The sequence below is a fragment of the Drosophila persimilis genome, unplaced genomic scaffold, assembly GCF_003286085.1.
Source record: "Drosophila persimilis strain 14011-0111.01,24,50 unplaced genomic scaffold, DperRS2 tig00000000-arrow-pilon, whole genome shotgun sequence".
NCBI lineage: Eukaryota > Metazoa > Arthropoda > Insecta > Diptera > Drosophilidae > Drosophila > Drosophila persimilis.
This window is the reverse complement of record NW_020825288.1, coordinates 8,653,445-8,671,605: the sequence shown is the minus strand read 5'-3', so window position 1 is coordinate 8,671,605 and position 18,161 is coordinate 8,653,445. Positions and strand designations below refer to the sequence as shown.

General features: G+C 47.2%; 1 protein-coding gene across 1 annotated transcript; it reads left to right on the top strand.

Annotated features, from left to right (window-relative positions):
• The first annotated feature begins 1,889 nt into the window (after window positions 1-1,889).
• Window positions 1,890-16,991, top strand: LOC6588458 (formin-like protein 14). Its single transcript, XM_026984402.1, has 4 exons — window positions 1,890-2,726; window positions 14,778-14,946; window positions 16,404-16,480; window positions 16,935-16,991. Exons 1-4 carry the CDS (start codon window positions 1,890-1,892, stop codon window positions 16,989-16,991), a joined length of 1,140 nt encoding a protein of 379 aa, XP_026840203.1.
• Window positions 16,992-18,161: the final 1,170 nt, after the last annotated feature.

Genomic DNA, 18,161 nt, shown 5'->3' with positions numbered 1-18,161 from the left:
TGAGTTGTGCAAATATTTTTCATTATGCGGACAAAGTATTTATGGAATTATGGTAATTTTATATGGAAAATAGTTCTCTTGCTTGACTGCCAAAAAAGGGGAAATTGAGAAGCATTTTAATTTTGGATCACCTGAATCGAGGGGTTGAACAGTTTTTTTTTGGAATTCTTAAGAAAATTTTTTGCAGATTATATTTTTGTTGTTATTATAATCTGATTTTTGGAATTTATGAAAGTTTAATGAGCTCTAGACTATTTTCGACCCACTGGAATGCCCTGACAGCCCAGACATAATCGACACACGTCCATCCGAATACCTTTATTGAATTATGGGAATAATAGACAATAGATATTGTTGTATAAATTTCCTATACCCATAGCTGAAAATCGCTGCTAATGGAAAACCCTCTTCAAATTTCCATGTTGAAAATTGCAGTCAAGTATGTGATTGATTCCTGATCCGGGCTGAATCTATTTGGAAGATGAGGTTCCTGCTCCTGTGCCGCATGGTTCAGCTGGGCATTTTGACAATTAGCCATGGCCCACTGGCATCAGTCCTCTGCAGGCGACCTCTGATGCAATATTCTATCTGGAGAAATGCGCCTCGAGGTAATGGGAACCATGGCTGGACAGGTGTATTGTTCCTGCACCCTGTGTACCTGTTTTGTCACATTTAAAATTCTATTGTTTGCTCTGCTGGAAAGATTCGTTTCTGGCCAAAATGCGTGCACGTAGGCCAGACGGAAGGATGGATGGACGGACGCAGAAGTCAACAATGGAGTGTGGACAGAGGCATGCAAATTGGTCATAGAAGCCAAGGGGTAGAGGTAGAGAGACCAAGGCGTAGCCAATTTTTCTTGCATTTGCAGGGGTCTTCAAAGGGAGCCTGCCTGCCTGAATGGGGAACAGAACTGGAAACTTTTTCGGGCTCTGCTGCTGGTGGTGGTGGCGGTGGTGGTGTTATTGTTGCTACTGTCGGTGCTGTTTGTCCAAGTTGCCATTTCAAGCGTGTTGCAATGAAAAGTAAACTTTTTCTACGCACAGCATGGCCGGGGCTCGGGGCACACTCGTACAACCCTGCCTGTCGCTGTCGGTCCTAGCGCCCCGCCCATGGGCCATGGAACTGCACAGAGAACTCAACAGGCGCACACGGGGCGTATACGAAATTAAAATGCACTCAGCTGAAAAATTGGTTTTCTCGTTCTTGACAAACTTTGAGTGATTTCTGAAAGCCTCTAACGAGTGTCAGCCCCTCCCCTTGTCTCAGGGCGGGAGCAGCGTGGGCGATGGGCGACTTGGAAAGTAAGCAACAAGCAGCAGCCGGAAAAGGGAAAACGGAGAACGGAGAATGGAGAATGGAAAACGGAAAACCAGCTAAAAACAACAACAGCAAAAACAGCGATATGTAAAGATGTTTTAATTTGCTGAAGGGCGTGCAGGGGGCGCGAGGGAGAGAGGGTAAAATCGGAAAAACGAAGGCTCGACATTGTTTTTGTAAAATTGTTTTAATAAGGCGAAAATTGTAATCAAGCGTACTGACAGCAGCTCCCTCTCCCTCTGCTCTCACAAATCATAAATTATATAAAAAGTCGAGGGTAGGCGAAGACAGAGAGGCGCCCCACAAATTTTCTTGGCTTTTTCAATATCAATGTAGCAACAGATGTCGATGTTATTATAAGAGTGTTCTTTCTTTTCAGTTAACTTGAGGGTCTTGTGGCGGGAAAGATAGCCAACCTGTCCAACGGAAATTCAGCCAGTCCCGCTGCGGGACTTGGCTTTGTGGGGATCCTGCCGTGCGCCCTCCAGTGGCAGGCCCCTCCGTCGACGGGCAAGGCGCCGAAGCTACTAAACTACGCCGCTGCCTCGAGAACAGGCAGCCAGCCCTATGCCATGCCCTCCTCCTCGAGCAGCAAGAATTGCTGCGGAAACGGGAGTAGCCAGCCGCCGCCTGCGTCTGGTTGCTGCCAGGACTGCCGCTGCTGCAAGCAGAGCTATGAGCACTTGCCCGAGCCACGGCTGCAGCACCAGCAGCCGCCGCCTCCGCTCTTCCAGCATCACCAACAGCCGCCGCCGCCACCACTCTACTCGAATCAACAGCAGCAGCGGCAGCAGCAGCAGCAACAAGTTAGCTGCATCACGACCTTGCAGCAGACGACAACCACCCAGCAAATGCAGCAGCTTCCTGCCACGCCTGCTGCAGGCTACGGGTATGGAAATTGCCTGGTTCCGCATGTGCCCGAAACTACAACGACAACAACCTCCAACACATACGTGAGCAATCCCCTGCCGGATGCAGTGCAGCCGGTGCAAGCAGTGCGGCACTGCCACACGAATTGCGGGGGAAATGAGACCTGCAAGCTGCAACAATGCAGCAATAGCTCTCACCCTGCACAGCCGGCCCAACCAATGATCTTTCTTCCCTTCATGATGCCCATGCAACAGTCGTATATGCCGTATCCGCCTCCCTGTGCAGCTCCAGAAGATTTCAAGCCCCTGATCCAGGTGAAACCAGCTCCGCCACCACCACAGCCACCGCCTCCGATCAGAAACTACCAGCAGTTGATTGGACAGCCCCCGCTGCCTCCGTATCAGACGCACATCCTTCCCTGTCAGAAGCCAATCCGTACTCCAATGTCGACACCGCCACTGCCGCCGCTACCGCCGCTGCCTCGGAGTGTCCAGACCTTGAAGTCCGTCGCTGCAAAGGCTATCGACGCATACCAGAGGGTGAGTCCTAAGCAGCACTTAGTCAATAGCTCTGCTCTGATCCGCTCGGGGCCTGTAAAATGATGCAATTTGTTTGTCGCAACAGAGGCACGGACAATACCACGTATACTAAATATTTATGGGCGTGCTCTGGTGCTCTGGCAGCACTGCCAAACTCCAATTTACATAAACATAAAAGACAAGCAACATCAACTGCAGGGGCACTCTTCACGGAGCATCTGCATGCATGTCGGTGAGATTTAGCGCAGCGACAGGACACAAAAAATCAAAGCTACTGGCGAGGGGCAAATCCGAAAAGTACAAGCGGAAGTGAAAGCACAGGAGGTAGGGGCTTAAGAACTGCAGAGAGGGAGGGGTGGAGCTGATGGAGCACGGCGAGATTCGGCCAAGCACGGAAAAACTAATGCATAACCTAGTAAGATCATCAACACGAAATTTTACAGCAAACTCATGTCCAAGGATGTGGAAATAAACTTGTTCTTTTTGTAGTCGTGGCGCCTCCATCTCTACCTCTGCCACTGGCTCTGCCACTGGCCCTGCCACAAGCTCTTCCTCCCTTCACTCTCTCCAGTGTTGTCCTGCGCTCAATGACTTTTGCATTTAATATGAGTAAAGAAGCGCAGGACACAACAAGAAAGTATAGAGGCATGACAAGGAGCGACAGGGAGCAGCAAAGAACAGGCTAAAAAGTGAGCTGGACTTGAGGATTGGATTGGGGCTTTGGCTCGCTCTCTCTCCACTGCTGGCCAGCGACATGCAGAACGTGCTGTTTAAATTACGTTGCTGTCCTGCAGATTTCAGATTTCAGGTTTCAGGTAAAGGCTCACCGAGTCCGGTGCAAGGACAAGCAGATAGCAGTGTCTGCCGTCGGTTTGCTTTTCTTGGCCGTGTCCAGCGATTCGTTCATTTGATAGCCTTCTGCTGCTCTGCTGCTCTGCTTGTGCATACCAGATAAGTTGGTTCTGATTAAGAATCTGCAACACCAACAATTGCGCACAGACACAAACACACACAAATGCGCGACGTCAACGCTTCGACATCCGTTTCCTGTCCATGTTTGTGGGAGAGCGTAGAGCTTCCTGCTGCCGAGTGGTCACTCTCAATGTCTTTCTTTATGTGGAGAGGGGCTGCCGTGCCAGATTACAATATAAAAATTCATAAGTTTGCTACCAGCAATTTTCGTTTCATATTTCTGATGACAAGACCACTGCCATCCTCCATTCTGTCCCTCTTTGCGAGTCTCCTGCTGCTGAAGTGAAATATGTTTTACATTTGAAATAAACGTAAGCAAAATGCACATCACAGTCTCTCGCATCCTTAATTCTGTTCATTCACATGTGCTTAAGTAGTTTTATTTACGAGAAGAGACTCGCCCAACTCGTTGTGCAAAGCGCTCTCATGGGCAGGACTCGTCTTTATCCTGCACATTTGTATGTTAAATCTTTCATGAAATAAATTTCTTCTTTTTTTTTTTCGACAGTCCGTCCTGTCTGTCCATATCTAATACATCCCAAAGATGCTCTGTTTTTGGCATACTTTCGAGTGTTTGTATCCGTGTGTTGCGGTCTTTCTAGACCTTAACAATACTTTGCCTCGCCTCGGCATTCGCTTTCATTTGTTCCTCCGTGTGTTTCCGGAAAACCGAGCGCCCTATCATGCACAAAGAAAGCATTTTATGTACTCTCTTTAATGTTTGTACTAGCCCATTGTTATAATGTACTCCCCCACACATGAGTGGTAGCTATGTGTCCTATCTTCTCTCCGTTTCTCCGTCTCTCTGTGTGTTTGTGTGTGTGTGTGTGTGTATGTCCGGGTAAATCCACAATGATTTTGATGCCTGCCCCCGGGCCTGCATTGGAAAGTTTACCCGACTGTTGCTTCTGGCTGCTGCTGCATTTCAAATCACTTGAGGCTTCGGTGCTTCTCCTCTCTCCCACTTGACCCGCCCCAAAGCATTATACTGGAAAAACAGTTGGTTGCCATCTAATAATTGTTCTGCTCATATTCCATGTGCACTTACGGAGTATTTCAAAGCGGATTTCGGTGTTAGAGTTCGAGTCGCTCTCTCTGTCTCTGTCTGTTGATGCTTTCGAATGTTTTTTTTAATGTTTCTCATGTGGTGTAGATGGGGGTTTAAAGCTGCCTAAGCTTTGAGCTGGTTCTCTTTGAGGTGTACTGTCAAAATCTCTTTGATAATCCCACTTCTTGGAAACGAAAGGCTTTACTTATGATATAGTAACGGGGACAAAGTAACTGTGGCAGTCAAAGTGGCTGAAAAAACAAAGCAGAAAAAGGAAAAGTTTGGGGAAAAAAAACTTTAAAAATTATAGAGATTTTTTAAACTTTTTGGGGGTGTATTGCAAATTACAAGTATGAGGAAGTGATCTACTCATCCGGGCCGGCAACGTAATTTTTTTATCGTGCAAAGTACAAAATTTGATAGATTCTCGTATCTGCAATGTTGTTGCCACAGATTTTCGTCCTTTGCGGGGTCGGAAACGATTCCTTCTGGACGTTACACACATCCATTTTCAGCACAAATCTAATATACCGCTATAATCATTTTGAGTATCGCGTATAATAATTGTCGCAATGTATAGTTATTCTAACTGAGGTCTCAGAGAACCTAGAGAACCTCAGAGAGCCTCCATTGACGTCTAAATTAATTCCAGATATATAGAAACGGGTTTAAAAATGGTCAAAGTCACCTGACTATGCACAAAACCTCTTTCAACATTATACTCCATCACACAGCCAAGAAAATAATATAATTTCGACAAAAAGCGTTTTCTCAACGACTGTAAAGCCTTTGGTTTCATTCAATCTCCAATATTTACTTTTCTCACACACAGAAGTAGTTTCTGATTTGCAATTTCTCATCATTTGCCAATAACGCGATTCTGGGTGCTTCTGGGTGCTCTTTGGCGTGTCTTGCCACTTCCTTTTTGGTTTTTGCCAGCAGAAAGTACATTTGGCTGCGCGATAAAAACAGTTCGGGCACTTCGCACTCATTCGACACTTTTTTGTTTGTTTTTTTTTTGTGCCCGATCGTGGGCAAGGGGCTGCCAAAAAGCATTCCCAGAATCAGAAAAAGGCAAAATGGAGAACGAGTCGACCCCCGTACAACATCACCAATTTGGATGGTCTGTTGAAAGGAGGCAAAAAAAAGGAGACACTGTTGCCAGTAAAGAAAGGGAGAGGCCAGAGGTCCTAGAGAATCCATCGGTTGGGTGTGGGGAATCGTGGCTTAATGGACCTGGGTTGGGGTGGGGCAGGAGCCAGTAGTCAGGAGTCAGGAGCCAGGAGTGAAGCGTAAGTGAATTCATATTTCATATACCGCGTTAACGCGCCAACAAAAAGCAGCCACGACACACAAAGGGAACAGCATATTCCGCGGGCCGGAAAGATGTGACTCTTCTGGGCGGGGGGAGGTCCATACAAAATGCGTTGACTTCATTGGGAAGCCATTGGGAAGTATCTGTAAAAAGTATCTGCAACCGATGCTGATGCTGTCATTATTTTTCTTAAAGAAATGGGAAACGAGATGAAATGAAAGCCGGGCATGGGCATGTCCTTGTTCAGGAGGCAGCAAGGCTGCAACATCGTTGCTGTTTCTGTTTCTTCAGAAACAGAAGAAATTTGATAGCCGCACCAAAGGATGCAATATCAAAGGACTGCCTTGTGGCCAGCCAGCGACAGGCGAAAAGAGTCGAAGGAAACCGTTGACAGTCAAACTGGTAAATTGGACAGCAGCATGGCAGCCTGGCAGCGGCAAAGACAAAAAAGGCAAAAGCAAAAGGCATTTGAAGACGCAGAAAAACCGATGCCAAAAGCGCAATCCAAATCAGAACTGCGCTTGCTGCTTGGTGCTTGGGGGGTAGCTTCACTGAGTGCTGCAGAAAGCTGCCTGCCCCCCATTGTGGCACACTCATGGCCTTAACAGTCACACAGCTCCGCTACTGTGGTGACTTTCTCGCCTTTCACAGAGCTCTAGCCTGTAAATGCTTTACTGCTCCCAAGGGCAATCCCCAACATCCATAGCTGCTGATCTCACCAAACAGCATCTTGGGGCCACAGCCACAGCCACAGCGCTGTTAATTTAATCTGCGGACTGGCCGCGAGGTGGCGTTATTGCTGTTGAAGAATGGCTCGAATTTCACCGCATCCGACTGTCCGTGGCCGTGGCCGTGTCCGTATCTCTGTCCGTGTGTGTGTGTGTGTGTGCTAAAGTGCGAGTGTGCCACGCACTGAGCTCTCTCAATCATCGTCCTGCAGATACAAAGGAGCCCAGCAGCAGCATCAGCTGCCCCAGCAGCCTCTCTCTTCTTGCCTTTGCTGTTGCCACTTGAAAGCTTTTACCACAATGCCATACCGAGTATCTGTGTGCGAGTGGTGTGTGTCTGTGTGTGTGTGTTTGCGTGTGAGCCCCGTCAAGTGCTTCTTTGTTTCTCAGTGACGATGTGGCTCTGTATGCGAGGGCGCCAAATTTCAAAAGCAGCCGTGCAAAAGCTCTTTTTTGCGTTTCCATTCCAACGGTTTATTTTGCGCGACACTCGACAGGCACCGGCACGGACGTGCACGTGGACGTGGGCGGGGCGGCGGCGGCGGCGGCGGGGGCAGATCCTTTGAAAGTGTAAACGCTGTCAGCCGCTTCACTTTCAATGGGCGGCCCGCGAGGCGTACGTACACTTGATACTACGGCCACTGGATAAATGCCGTGAATTTTCCACGGCCATACAGCCATCCTTTTTAAACTCTTTTCAGTCCTAATTTAATTTAGCGTTAACTTGTTCTGCTATTCCCAGTCTCTGTCTCCGCTCTGTTCTACACTTTCTTTTTTCTTCTATTTTTTTTTGCTGTTGTGTTGCCTGTGTGGTTTCTTGCTAAGGTCAAACCGCCAGGAACAGCGCGAATTAAATGCAATTGACAGTTGCAATTTCAAACTGGCTGTCAGGGCAAATCCCCAAATACCGCACAGGGACGCCGGGCCGGGCAGGGCCGCCTGTGGCTGTGGGGAAAAAAGTGCAAGGATTGAGCAGATATAGGGAGCGTGGGAAGAGCGGCTCTGATCCAAACTCTGTTGTAACACAATAAAATCCAACCTCAACTGACACAAAGAAAATGTTTTACCAAAATCTGGAGCAGAAGGAAATCGCTCGTGCGGCCCGCTGTCCAAGGGGGGCGTGGCATTTCGTGTCGTGTTTTGTTGTGTTCTGCCGTGTCACTGGCAAAGATAGACAGACACCACGTAAGCGAAACAACAACAATGCCGGGGCCAGGCCAGGCCACCACACGGCTGTCAAATTAGAGGCATTCAGGAGCAGCAGCAGGAGGCACTCTGGAGGCAACTTTGTTAGCAAAAATCCAGCCAAAAGAATGAAAGATGTGTACTATGTAATCCAAAAATTGTGCCCTCAAAGGTTTAACTCTGTTCTGTTCGAGTGTTCAATCAATTAATAAAACCGATTTATCTGCCCAGCACTGCTGCATACTTCATTGCGGCAATTATATTATAGAATTTATAGAATTTAACTTGTGTGCAGAGGTCTGCTTAGAATCATCGAGTGAATTATGTTAAATATTTCGAGTGTGCATAATCTGCATATCTAGTGAGAAAATCACTGCCGCACAGATTTAGTGTTTATTGAATCAATCATTCTGGTTAACTGAGCAATTTGCGCAAAAGGCGTTGATTCATATTGGGGCCCAGACCCAGGCACCACCTCGGCCAGATGATCAATGATAAATGATAAATGCCGTCCCTCTAGTGCCGGCCCACTTGTCTTCGGCGTAATTGAAATGCCTTCGCATTGTTTAAATAAAAGCTTGGCAGCTTCGAGCCTTGGCACTTGGCATATGGCAAGCATTCGTCTTGAATTGTAATTTAGTTGCATTGCATCGAAAAACAATAATGGCCCGTAACAAGAAGCTGCCGTGTGTCAGGTGGGGTTTGGAGTTGCCACAAGTTGTGTGTGCTGTTATGGATAGCTTGAATGTTGCATATGTGAAGTGGACTGTCCGAAATAACTATCAATGTCTGCATGAACTGTGCACTGAGAGAATTCCTGAGAGATATTCCTGTTTTGCTTACCCAGACAACGAATATAGGGTCGATTCATGATGTCAAACTTATGTTTAGAGGGTGTATTTTTTTGTTTTCCTTATAGATTATAGCTCTGGATATATATATATTCTGCAGATTTTGTTCTTGGACTTTCGCCTTTTCTGTTTTCGGTTCTCTTTTGTGACTGTAAAATATTTTCCAAATATTCCTGCAAGGCTTATTTTGAAATTTATTCAATGGCAAATATCAAGGAAAACATTACCTGTGCCACAGTGCTGCCATCGAGGAGGAGCTGCAACGAAAGCGATTCCGATGAGTGGGATATTAGTATGCTGGGACCACTGCAACACAGCAGCTCGAAAGTTGCACCGAGTGGCGTTATGGAGAGTGGGTGGTGGGTGGTGGGGGGCAGAGATGGGGGAAAAAGAGACTCAAGTTTCATCCTGAGCTGCTCCTAATGACTGGCCGAACCATGTGAGTTGTTTGTTTCATTTCGTTGCATTTTGTTGGTCAATTAATTTGCATGTCGTTCGGATGGCCGTAACTAACGAGAAACTCACCGAAACGCCAGGAGTCTCGCAGATGGTCATTTCATTGCTTCATTAAATTAGTGTTTTGTGGTAGCTTTGACAAAGCGGCTGTCTGTCACTCACCTGGTAACTCCCTGCCCAACAGTTGCCACTCTCCTTCCTCTGCCCAATTGAAGCTCAACCCGGACTGGCAGACTCGTTACGTTGTCATTCCTTGAGGGGCTGTGTTCCGGCTTGTTTCGTTTTGTTTAACTTTGGCAACGTGCACGAGCATCTTTATTTTCAATAACAAATAAAAATGTCTTCAGTACAACGTAAAATAAATTGCAGCCACGAGTCTCTGGGTTCTGGAGGTGGGTCACGCTTGGGGCTACACCACCCTCCCCCCCAGCCGACTCTGCAGGACTGAGGCTGAGGCTGGGGCTGGGGCCGGTCTGGATTCCAGTCCATTATATTTCTGGGTATTTCCGTTGCTTTTTCGGCATTTAATTGGCCGTATAATTGATTGGAGTTGTTGTTGCCGGTTTCTTGGTATTGGATCTCCGTCCGCTCCCTTCCAACTCATTATTTTGGGCGTATGTTTGTGTAGCACAACATTTGAAAATACCAAACGACACACCATCAGCCAGCAGCCAGCACAAGGGGCAAAGTTTTCCTTTGCTAAACTACTGAATGGAGCGACTCGTGGCACGGCTCTATAAATTTGTATTGTGTTGGCTTGTACGAGTATTCTGTGGTACGTAATTAATTATATTTGCCTGCCAGCCTGCCTGCCTGCCTAAAAATGTCAGTCGGTCTCTAATTATTATTATTCCAGCAAGGGGGAGCCCCTCGGCCCGCCCTTCCAGCGATGCTCGGAGGGTGGGGCCCAGGTCCGCATATCTTTTCTCCATCGTTCATTGGGCTCTGGTTCACAGGTTGTTTGACATTAATTGATTTATTTGCCTTTTACATAAATTAGGCGCTGAATATTTGGTTTCATGGCCAAAATTGAGTGCCTCCATTGAGCAGTGCTCTGTGATGGTGTGAGTGTCTCTGATATCACTCTCTTTAAGCATTAAAGATCAGATACATTTTCAGTTCATAAAGAAAACCACTAATTAATTAATCAGAAACATGCTGGGCAATGGACAGCATTGCCAAATATGAGCCACAAAGTATCTGAAGCCAACTCCTGGCTGGGCTGCCTTCCTGCCAGTTAGATGATGGCCAAGCTCCTGTTTTTGAGCGAAACAAAGTCCGTCTCCCGGGCACATCAGCCGCAGTCTCGTACTCATTCGCTTTGGCGCTCGCCCAGCCGGAAAAATACATAGATCGAGAGGGCGAAATAGCGGCAAAAGCGGCAACAACGGCAACGGTGGGTGGGTATGGCAAAAAATGAACAACTTTTTGACAGCGCAACATGCAAAAACAAATTACCAAACAGTCAAACTGTCAATTACGGGGCAATTAGTTGGCTTCGATTAAATGGCAGCCGTTGTTGCCTGTAGTGGCTGTCGTCGCTTAAGCCGTTCTGGGTTCATTTCCAATGGCCCGCCATCCCGCCCCGACCCAAGTACCGGCCCAGGCCCCGGCCCCAGCGCCGTCTCTGGCCATCGACAGGGGGGACTGCAAATATTTGTGGCTGAAAATTAATGCCTGACAAGCCGGGCAGAATGGAGAACTTTCCGTGATAATTGGCCAATTGCTTTGGTTCCGAGCAGTTTGATTTATACCTGCTCGGTGGCTGAGACTCTGGCTGAAACGATAGCCAGGTGCATGCATCCCCAGCATCCCCAATGGCCACTCAAGCGGCCAACACACAACATTTACAGCTTCGGAGTGCAGCTTGCTGGGCCTGGTCCTGGTCCTGGGTCCGGTCCTGGGACTGCGCTGCTGCACTCTTGGCCCTGGCAAGTGATAAGAAGATAAATGTGCACATAACTATGTATGCACTCGGCTCCTCTGCCGTGCCGTACCTGCTGCGGCTAATAAATTCATTCCGAACTGATATAAGAAATGGAATTTGAAAGTTTTATGAGCATATAAAACAGCAGAGCAAAACACAGCTGAAACCACGAGCCTCCGATATTGCAATAAGCCAGCAGGCCATAAGCCCGGACCTGGGATTCAGGAGGGAAGGATGGGCTTTTGTTTGTTTGTTCGGGCTGTCCATGGGCTGGCAGATGGGAGCTGGAACTGGAATTATGAGCGATGTCGCAGCCAGTTTTGCTGCCTCTTGGACGCAATCTTAGGCCCTCTCGCTGGCTCTGCCTGAGCCTCGTCTCCTATATGCTGGCAACATTTGGCATTGCTCATACGACGTGTGGTCTCAATATGCAATGTTGCGTGTCTTTCCGGCACTGGCTGCCATCCCATTTCCGCAGCAGCAGCATGTGTGTGTGTGTGTGAGCTGCATGCTATCTACTGCACTGCACTTTTGCCGATTGATGCCTTTGGCATGCTTTTGTGTTTGGCTTCATCCTCATCTTCATCCTTACTCCCGAACCCATACCTAAACCAACATCCATCCGCACCCCATCTCCGCAATCTCCGCATCTCTCTGTCAAAGCAGGCCGACCCAGCCATTGCAGCAGGCAGGAATGCCCACTGCAACAGCAACAGCAACAGCAGTGGCAAAGGCAAAGGCACCAGGAAAGGGCAAATGCAACTGCAACGGCAGATGCAGAGGGATGCATGAGGGAATGGCAACTGCAGCCAGGCAAATTGCATGACATTAGATTGCCGATTGCCCTCGAAACAGCCGCCGCCGCCGGCGATGAGGCGCTGCATTGTGGTCGTATAAATTGCATTGCATACTCCGGCGCGCCACTAATTATGCGACCGAGCCCCTCGGTCCCCCATCGCCGGTCCAGCCTCATAAATATGTATTACAGCATATACTTTCACCTGTCGCTAGGCGCGTCATCAATCAACGTCCATTATGCAAAAGAAATGCAGCAGGAAACGGAAGTGTGGCACATGTAGAGAGAGCGACACGCATCGCCAAAGGGATCACGTCACGTGAAAGGATAGAAAAGAGGGGAGGCCTTGGAGCCTCTTATAATGAACAGTAAGCCCCACACTCTCTTTGCATATTTGATGGGTCTGCTGGTCATTAAATTACAAGCAATACACCGACTTTGACGTCTCCAATTTCGGGCAAGCAATAGGAGTGGGGAGTGGGGACCAAGTCATGTTCCTTTTGACTTGGCAGACAGGCCTGTCAAATTCCCCCAGCACCCGTTCTCCCCCCTCACACACACACACACACACACACCCATCACCATCTCCATCCCACCACCCGTCTTCCTGTCAGTGGCAACAACAAATAATAAAATGTTCTGCGTCCGGCCAGAGCCAGACCGCCTGCTTTCTCCTGCTTTCATCTCCGGATCGGGACAGAAGAACGAAATAATTTAATTTTGCCTGCCATGTTCGCCGCAGGCCGTCGCCCGCTGAATTTGTTTTATTAAAAACTGTACACTATGCTATACGCACGCACACACACACACCCATACACAAAGAGATGCAAATGCAAAAAAAAAAAAAAAAAAATGAAAGAAATGAAATCAAATACTCAAAAATGAACAAATAAAGCAAAAACCAAGACAGCAACAGCGACACAACAGCAAAACACAGAAAGCCGGCCCTGAACGAGAGAGAGAGAGAGAGAGAGAGATATGCGTCTTTCAAGAGGAACAAAAAGAAAATTGGACAAAATATACGGCGGAGTGGAGGGGAAGGGAGAGAAAGCAGAGAAGTTATATAATTTCTGTGCAGATTTCCTTTGACGGTTTGACGGTTATTTAATTTGGCGGATAACTGGAACACGAATCCCACATAATCCATATTCTGAATCAATTGGGGCCACAGTCTGCGTATAAATTCGAAAGTGGATGCTCTATAAATGTTGTAGGATCATTTGTCTTCGTGCCCTTGTTTTTTTGGCAATGGTCCACCAATGGTACAGCGCCTCTTGAAATCATTAATTTCGAATATTATCCCGGGCTTTTTCCCCTTTTCTCAATCGTAAATATTACTATTCATAAATTTCAAATAACTTCAGTGCCATTTAGCGGGGCATAAATGCTCTCTATATTTAAGTTTTTTTCCGCTCCTCTCTTTTTCATCTTCATTGGTGTGTGTGTGTGTGTTCTTTTTTTTCCCAGGCGTGTGTATCTTCTTTATTGAACAAACTAATCATGACCCTTTGTGGCCGACACGTGGCCTGGAAACGGGGGACAGCAAATAATGTACGCTCTGTGGGCCCGTCGATGGCCGGAATGGGAATGGGAAGGGGAGGTTGGGGGGCCAGCATCCCATAACGCTGAGCATATTTAGAGTCCCGTCCGGGCAAATCCTTTAAGTGTCATTCGGTGGCCCCAGCATTCGGATAGTCCGACAAATAGTTTACCGTATTCTGCCCTCTGTTTTTTTTTCGTTGTTCTGTTGTTTGTTTGCTCACTTTTTATTCCTTTGGATTCGCACATTCGGACACTACTTAATTATGTTCTTAGTCCCTTTTATGTCACAATTTTCATTTCGCCACATCAAATAAAGTAAATGTCCGGCCGGACGACAGGGGCTCGCCAGAGGCTTGCTCTGGCTCTCGGTTAGGGTTCGTTTGCGGGTTGGGGTTCGGGTGTTTGGGTGTTCTCCTGGCCACCGCAATTGTCGTGGCAAGGTAAACAAATATGCGTATATGGCTGGTCTGCTAACTACATTGGCCATTGGCTGCAGTCGTGGCCTGCCTGATGCCGGGGAGGGGAGCACATGGGGGTTGGTTGCGGTGCTGGGGGAACAAATGTGCCTATTTGTAGCCCTGGTGTCTGCCGCCCCCTTTGGTGTGCTATAAAATTCCGGACGAAATGGACACTCGGACTTTTAATATGCTCGAGTAATGTCTGCATTAACAGAATTCATTTGCAGGACATGGGCCATACCCCATACCATATCTACGCCAGTGTATGTGCTTGTGTGTGTGTTGGAGAAAACAAATTTATGTCGTGCTACTTGCTGAAATTGGATTTCTGGCTGCTGTTTCCCCCAGTAGTAGTTATTGTTGTCGTCACGTCGTTGCTTTTTAGTTGGACCTACAGCAAAACAAAAAAAAAAAGGGGAGAAAATAAGGGAAAAAGAGACAGAGCTTCCACAACAGGATACAGGATTGCAGGAGCAGGTTAGGGCATTTGTTTCTATTCCGAAGCTTTACTACGTGTAATCCTTTTTCATGAACGGACACTTGTCGCACGGTGTGTCCTTGGCATTAGTCTCAGGATCGTCGTAACGCTACACTTTCTCTCTCTCTTTCTCCCATTCTCTCGGAGTCGGAGTCGTAATCAAGTTGAATGCTTCAATTAGGAAATGTCTCCCGCAGCGAGTGCTCTAAATTAGAATGGCTTGGCACGTGTCCTTATTTTTATCCTTATCTATTTATGTGTAATTTTAATGGTCCATCACTTGGCTCCATTGCAGAATGGCAAATTGCCCAGGAACCTGCCCGCCCTGCGTGCCATGGAAATGGCCCTGCGTACCAACTCCTTTGCCACGCCAAATGCTGCAACTGCCGGCACACCGAGAGATGAACAACTGAAGGACATGGCGGACAGTGACTCGGAAATGGAGTACATGCCACCGCTGCACAGTGAGTACACACACACACAACGACAGTGGCAAATTCAATTAAAAATTTTTGAAACTGCTCCACCTGCACGTGCGTGACGAGCTTCTGACGAGGACCCAGCGATGGTCAGGTGGCCAGTTGATTCTAGTGTCAGCGTCCAGCGTCCAGCGTCAGTGTCAGCCGTTTCAATTTACTTTTATGTCTCACAGCCTTATCGCGGCGCAAATTGAAATGAAATCTTGACACAATCAGCATGCCCTATGCCCCATGCCCCATGCCACTGACATGCACGTACTGCTCAGATTCTCCACATACAATTAAGTTAAACGCTGACCATCAATTACGGGACGAGCTGCCTCTAAGCGGTGCTGGCAGCTGGGTGCCGCTGCCGCTGCCGCTGCCTGGCAATGGGAAAAACTTTTCAGCCCAAAATAAATATATTTATGCCGGCAGCAGCATCCTGAAGATGCCGCAGGAAGGGACACGAAAAACATACAAGTCAAAGCCGAAGGCAAAGGCAAAGCCAAGCCCAACCTTAAGCGACAAAAAATTGTCAACTTATGCGAAAGTCCCAGTGCCTGTCCCAGTCCCTGTCCCATTCTCAGTCCTCCGCTCAGTTCTATTGTCGCTGTCTTTGGCTAAAGATGGTATCAAAAACTTCTGGTCTGGAAACGCAGCTGAATGCCGGCAAATGTTCTCCAGATCTCTTTTACTTCCCTGTTTATTTATATTAATATTTTTATCATTTTATTATGACTACAAATGTGGAGGACAAGCCGTGTATCCACCTCTAGTGTGCATAGCGCAAAAACTTTCTCGGCCACAACTTAAATTCACTTTAGTTAGTTGTTAGGTAACCGTATTCAGGGCACTGCCGGTGGGCCATTTACATTTCGCCTATAAATATAATTGAATAATGAATATATAAATCAAATGAGAGTTTTCCGAGCCTCGCCTCAACGCACACGGTTTTTCATCTGTCCATTGTTTAGCCAGTTATGTAATCAATAAGAGAAGATCGCTCACAGCAATGAATTCTGGCTAAAAAAGAAACATTTTGAATGAACTATTCTGGGAAAAAAGTATTTTTCTACTCGAATGAAACGTATAGAAATATTTCCTTTTAAGAAAGGAGGGACTTCGAAAAATACTGATAAAAACTCTTAGAGAGAGAGAGAGAGTTTAAAATGGTATTTTTTTTAGTGGAATTTTAATGAACTATTTTCAGAAAATACTTGCTAACGGGGATTACTAACAATTCCAATGAATGCTACAGAAACAATATAATAAAATAGATTGTTGCAGAGATTTTCTAGCCTTCACGAGAATTGTAGCTCATACTTTCCAGGAAAAGTCTTGATTAATGAAAAAATGAGGAACTGGAAAAGTAGATTTCTCCAGTATATATGTTAAAGGGAATTCTGTTTATTCGTAAAATACCAATGAGGAATACCAGATGAATCTGCCTCATCCACCAGGTGGCAGGCATATAATGGACCCGCGGCTCAGCCTCGTGCCCCAGTCCCCCAGTCCCCCAGCCCCTCAGGCAGCTGCTGTAAGTGCTTCGCTTTGCAGCTGTTCCAATTTTTAGTGTAAATAACCCCGGCAGCAGAAGCAGCATCAGCCTTGTTTTTGTCCGGGCATCACCCAATGCTTGAGTTTTCCCAGCTGCAGGCCCCTCCTCCCTGGACAAGCTTTCCCCTTTGGCACACTTGTCAATATGAAAATGTGGCACCATACCTCTACCCCGCTGCCACTTGTGCCTGTCGCTGCCGCTGGCGGGTGCTGCTGCTGCTGCTGTTGCTGTTGCATTTTTTCGCTCACCTGAATGTTTGTTCAGTCAGAAAGTTTTGATTTATTTACGGCACAAGTTTTACATTTTACACGACACTCGCCTCCAATTACACGCCGCTGACGCTGCCACTGCCGGTGCCGGTGCCGGTGCCTGCCACGCTGCCTGCGTCGCTGCCACCAGCAACCCTTCCAACTCGACTCATTTACACCTCAAGCAACAACCCTCAACATTGCAGCAGCAACAGAGGCAGTGCCAGTGCCAGCAACGGTAGTAAAAAACTAAAAAAGTAAAACAGAAATACTTTCCTTCAGATTTTAATCGCTCACGTGAGCCCTACCTACTCCGTGTGTGTGCTTGAGAGTGTGTGTTTTGTTCGAGTGTGTGTGTGTGTGCCTTTCGCAGTTGCTGGTGTTTGTATTTTTTACATATTTAGTCGCCGAGCGGATAATGTGTCACCATGCTGCCATCGTCGTCGTCGTCGTCGTCGTCGTTGGTGTTTTACTTTCAGTTCAGACTGTTACGGTGGCCATCGTCATTGTCGTCACGGTTGCGCAGCTCCACGAACTTCTGCATTTGCATAATGCACTTGCTGAGAGATCCGGCAGCCAGCCACTAGCGGGAGTATGTCCCTTTAATAGTTCAAAGCTGCTCAAATATTCAATGGAAAGAGCCCATGGGGGAAATCTGTGTATCTGTCTATGTATTTAAGATCAATTCGTAGCATAAATACTCAATATAGCCAGCAGGAGTGGATCACTGTTACTGGTAAGTGAGGTCTTTCCTTAGCAGAAACTCTTTTTTCGTTACTGTTTATTTCTATATATAGATTTACGATATGCGTGCCACAAGTTTTTCCTTTCAACCCTTCTTGAAGGCTTGCATGCCACAAAACCCGATATCTGTTACACAGCCAACGGTGCATCGAGTGTTTGTGCTTGTGTTTTGGCCCATGAATATGCAACGCTATGCAGCACGACGCGTCGGGGGGGCCAGCATACCAATCCTTTTTGGGGTAAATCGATCAGAGACCGCTTCGGGGCAAAGTAAAATGTCGCCATTCGCGGCACTCACTCATCTTTTGCAGTGACCTTGAAGAGACTCTCACATAGCCCCGCACAGCCCCCTTCCTCATTTGCGTGACCAAAACCAGGGCCATTTGCGACTCAGTCGCCAGCCACTTTCCACATTGCCACAAAATGTTCCTCAGACTTTCGTCCTCATCTTCGTCTTCGTCTTGTCCTTTGCCTTCGCCTTTCCGTTGCCTTTTCCCGCGTCTAATACGCTTTTGGCCAATGTAACAGTTGCTAAAATGTTTTCTATTGTTTTCACGCTCAACAAAAGGCAGACAATTAGTTTTCTTAAACGACAAATCAAGTAGAAATTAAGTGGTGGCGGGTAAGAGCAAGAGCCAGAGCCAAATGCCAAGGCAAAGGCACAGGCA